We start from the raw sequence: 3,974 nt of genomic DNA, 5'->3' as shown, positions 1-3,974 counted from the left end.
TTGATCTGGGTTGTTGGGACTGCATTTCCCAGAATGCCCTTTAGCACTTCCTTTTTCTGATGGTTGTGTGTTCCTGTTGTTCTGCTGAAGGAAACGTGTGGACTGGAGGACGATGGTATCCCAGAATCCTTTGCTTCTCCTCAGGGAAACGGTTTGGTTCCTGGAATAATGTGATGCTTCTGCTTCGGTGCCGCTCAGAGAATCTTCTCCTGTTTAGATGTTTGTTTATTTGCTAACTGTAAACAACAACAGTAAGACCCTCCTCCTCCCCACAGCTGGTCGGCGAGCAGCAGGAGAGCCGCCCCCTGCTGAGCCCCTCCATCGATGACTTCCTGTCTGAGAGCCGCAGCGATGCCGCCGCCAGCCGACCTTTGACCTCCAACACAGCAGGTTAGTTCTGCTAATTATCCCTCCTGGTTCTGTTGTCAGAAACGGGTCGATTGATGAGCTGTTCCTCAGAGAAAACAGGATCTGGACTCTTCATCTGTCACCTGATCCAGAACCAAACCCTCAGCAGGACCCAGAACGCTGGCACTAAGACCAGGTTCTGATGAAGTTCTGAGGGAACAGCAGAGGTTCTGTTTCTTTAGAAACATCCTTTTTTTGACAATCTTTCTGTTGGACATCAAACCTTCTTCTTCTGTGGTTTGACCTTCAGTAATCAGACTGGAAACAGGAAGTGGACTCCAGATCCAGACAGATGAGCAGAACCGGAAGGATCCAAGCTGTTCTGGACCTGTTTCATCTCACCGAGGTGCTGATCTGGGCGGAGCTAACAAGCTGGATTCTGATTGGTCCACGTTCTCCAGAGGCAGCCGCAGCCTGATCTCCTCGCTCTTCTTCTCTGACTTTCTAACTTCCTGTTGTTTTCTTCTTGTCCTTGGTGACCATCTGTCTCCTCTGACTAAAAGCAGGGGGGACCCGCTCTGTGGTTCTGTCAGCTCCGTCCTCCTCCTCGTCCTCCTGCTCCTCCTCGTCCTCCTCCTCGTCCTCCTCGTCCTCCTCGTCCTCCTCCTCCTCCTCGTCCTCCTCCTCCTCCACGTCCTCATCCTGCTCCTCCTCATCCTCCACGTCCTCATCCTCCTCCTCCTCCTCCTCCTCCCCCTCAGCTCAGGCCGTGTGATGAAGAGGAGGACAGTTTTCAGCGTATTGATCTGGGAGTGAAGACATCTTCGTCGTCACGTTTTAGTTTATTGGAAACAACGATGCTCACTAACCGCTCGTTTGTCCCACAGAACCACCGAGGTTCTGATTCATCAGCTGCTCGCTGGTCAGGTGGACTTTTCCTGCTGGGTTCTGAGTTCTGTTTTAGAAGCAACCTGGATCCTTCTCTCTGATCTGTCTCGTTGTTTTGCAGTTCTGTCCACAGCTCTGGACCTGGTGGACCTCAGTGACCCGGGTGAGAGCAGAAACAGCAGCAGGAGGAGCCCTCTGAGGAGGAAGGGCAGCTCCAAGAGTCCTCGACACAGAACCAGAACCGAGGAGACTGAGCTGGTCCAGGTGGAGGTGGAGCATCTGCAGGATGGGCCCAGTCCCAGAACCCCTGACAGGATCTCCCTGGACTCAGGTACTGTCCTGGTCCAGGATCTGGGCCCGGACTCAGTTTTCTTTACTTCAGACGTTCTGCTCAGAGTTCTGCTGCGTTCAGGTGACCCAAACATCCTAAAACATAGAACTCCTTCTGACTGTGAGGCAACTGTTCTAACCACTGCACCACCGTGCCACCACCGATTAACAATTTTTGGATTCAACCCGAAACAAGATGGCCGCCACAGCTAGTCAACAATAAAAAGCCCAAAAGTGTCAATAAATCAGTCCCATTTCCAGTCTTGAGCTGCTTGCTGGCCTTCAGTCAGCGTGTAGAGAGGCACGGCGCGGCGCTCCTTTACAGCGGCTTGGTGTTTAAAACCCAGAAACATGAAGCAAATGAGTCTCTGTCTCCAGACTGTCATGGCTGCCCAGTTCCTGCTGGACTGGACGTCACTTCAGAAATCACCAGACTATCCCTTTAAGTCTGAGTCCAGGCCTGAATCAATAATTTGTGTTTCTAAGAGAACGCTGCTCGAGTTCACAGGAAACAGAGACAGAAAATCTGTTGTTCCAGAAACTGGATCAGCTGTAGTTTAGTTTCATAAAGTCAGCAACATTCTGACCTTCTGAAGGACACTTCCTGTCCCATGTTTGGAAGACATCAGAGGTGCAGCAGACCTCAGATCAGCTGCTCCCATCGCTCATTTAGCTAAAAGCTTTGAAGTCTGTCAGTCAACCATGAAAGCTCTTTAATCTGACGTTTTACTTTGATGAGAACTTCCTGTTTTCCAGCCTCATCAGTTCAGTTTGACAGGAAGAGGCTCCTCCTCATTACTGAAGCGTGTTGTTTGTTTACATCTGAAGCGTGTAGTTTGTTTACATCTGAAGCGTGTTGTTTGTTTACATCTGAGGCGTGTTGGTTGTTTACATCTGAAGCGTGTTGTTTGTTTACTTCTGAAGCGTGTTGTTTGTTTACATCTGAAGCGTGTAGTTTGTTTACATCTGAAGCGTGTTGTTTGTTTACTTCTGAAGCGTGTTGTTTGTTTACTTCTGAAGCGTGTTGTTTGTTTACTTCTGAAGCGTGTTGTTTTGACGTGTTTACAGTCAGTCTGTCCTCTCCTCTTGACTCCGAGGACAAGGGACGCAGGAGGACATGTGAGAACAGATGCACGTCCCACCACTCCTCCAGTGAACTCCTGTGGTAAAAAAACATTTTTTATTCCAAAGACAAAATCTATAAAAGTGTGGTGATGCGTTCACTGACACCTTTAAGGCTGGAATCAGGTCATGATGTTCTTTAAATTTAAAAACAAAAAACATGTTTTCCTAATTCTGGTCCTGCTCTCCAGAAGACGAGTGTTTACAGAGTTTATTGTTTAACAAACTTTCTTCCTCAGGCTGTTAGGCTCTTCTTTCTGTAGCAGTTTGGTCCTGGTAATAATTACTCTTCTTCACACACCGGAGTTCGTCATGGAGTTCCTCAGGGTTCGCTGCTTGGACCAAAGCTCTTTGTTTCCATTAGGTCCAATTATTAGACAGCCACAGTTCCTCCGTCCACCATAATCCTGATAATACACTTATTTTATCCATGAAGGCTCTAACTTCTGTTCTTCTTCAGGTCTGCAGAGTTTAAAACTGATCCTCTGACAAAGAACAACTTTGACATCCACAGTTTCGATGACCTCGACTTCATTTCCTCAACGCAGGTTAGAGTTTTCTTCTCACAACGTTACACAAATTTTAACTTTCCACTCAGATTTATTTCACTGAGTTCGGTTTATAAAGTCTGGGGTCATTTATGGAAACTGAAGAAACCTAAAACCTGCTGACGGCAGGGACAGTGTGTAGTTCAAGGACCCTGGGACAAAGCAGCACCCCCTGCAGACTGACGGCAGGGACAGTATGTAGTTCAAGGACTCTGGGACAAAACAGCACCCCCTGCAGACTGACGGCAGAGACAGTGTGTAGTTCAAGGACTCTGGGACAAAACAGCTCTGCATTTGTTCTCAAGATTCTCAACATCTGTTTTCTTCTTGCTGTCATCAGCTGACCGACCTTTCTTGGTGTGTGTGTGTGTGTGTATCTGTGTGTGTGTATCGGTGTGTGTGTGTATCTGTGTGTGTGTATCGGTGTGTGTGTATCTGTGTGTGTGTATCGGTGTGTGTGTGTATCTGTGTGTGTCTTCAGGACTGCGGGGTGTCCAGACCTCGCAGACGGACTCGGTCTCTGTTGGTCAGAAATGAGTCTCTGGAGGACGAGTTTTTTCGGGCCAAAGCTGCGGTCGAGGTGAACTCAACGATAAAATACTGTCTCCTGTCTCACCTCCTCCTGTCTTCATCCCTCCTGTCTCACCTTCTCTGTCTCACCTTCTCTGTCTCACCTCCTCCCGTCTTCATCCCTCCTGTCTCACCTCCTCTGTCTCACCTCCTCTGTCTCACCTCCTC

General features: G+C 48.5%; 1 protein-coding gene across 2 annotated transcripts in view; it reads left to right on the top strand.

Moving 5' to 3' along the window:
- Positions 1 to 275: 275 nt before the first annotated feature.
- Positions 276 to 3,974, top strand: part of LOC108228793 (PEX5-related protein) — a gene marked incomplete at its 5' end in the record, with an annotated part of 9,610 nt that continues 5,911 nt past the window's right edge. Inside the window, 6 exon segments of one of the 2 annotated variants that reach the window (XM_025003328.2) lie at positions 276 to 390; positions 659 to 754; positions 1,358 to 1,567; positions 2,635 to 2,731; positions 3,149 to 3,236; positions 3,718 to 3,816. In XM_025003328.2, coding sequence (XP_024859096.1) covers positions 276 to 390; positions 659 to 754; positions 1,358 to 1,567; positions 2,635 to 2,731; positions 3,149 to 3,236; positions 3,718 to 3,816 — 705 coding nt within the window. 2 annotated transcript variants of the gene reach the window in all.

The sequence above is a fragment of the Kryptolebias marmoratus genome, unplaced genomic scaffold (assembly GCF_001649575.2).
Source record: "Kryptolebias marmoratus isolate JLee-2015 unplaced genomic scaffold, ASM164957v2 Scaffold122, whole genome shotgun sequence".
In the NCBI taxonomy this organism is placed as follows: Eukaryota; Metazoa; Chordata; class Actinopteri; order Cyprinodontiformes; family Rivulidae; genus Kryptolebias; species Kryptolebias marmoratus.
The sequence above is the reverse complement of the archived record's forward strand: the minus strand, read 5'-3'. Positions and strand labels throughout refer to the sequence as shown.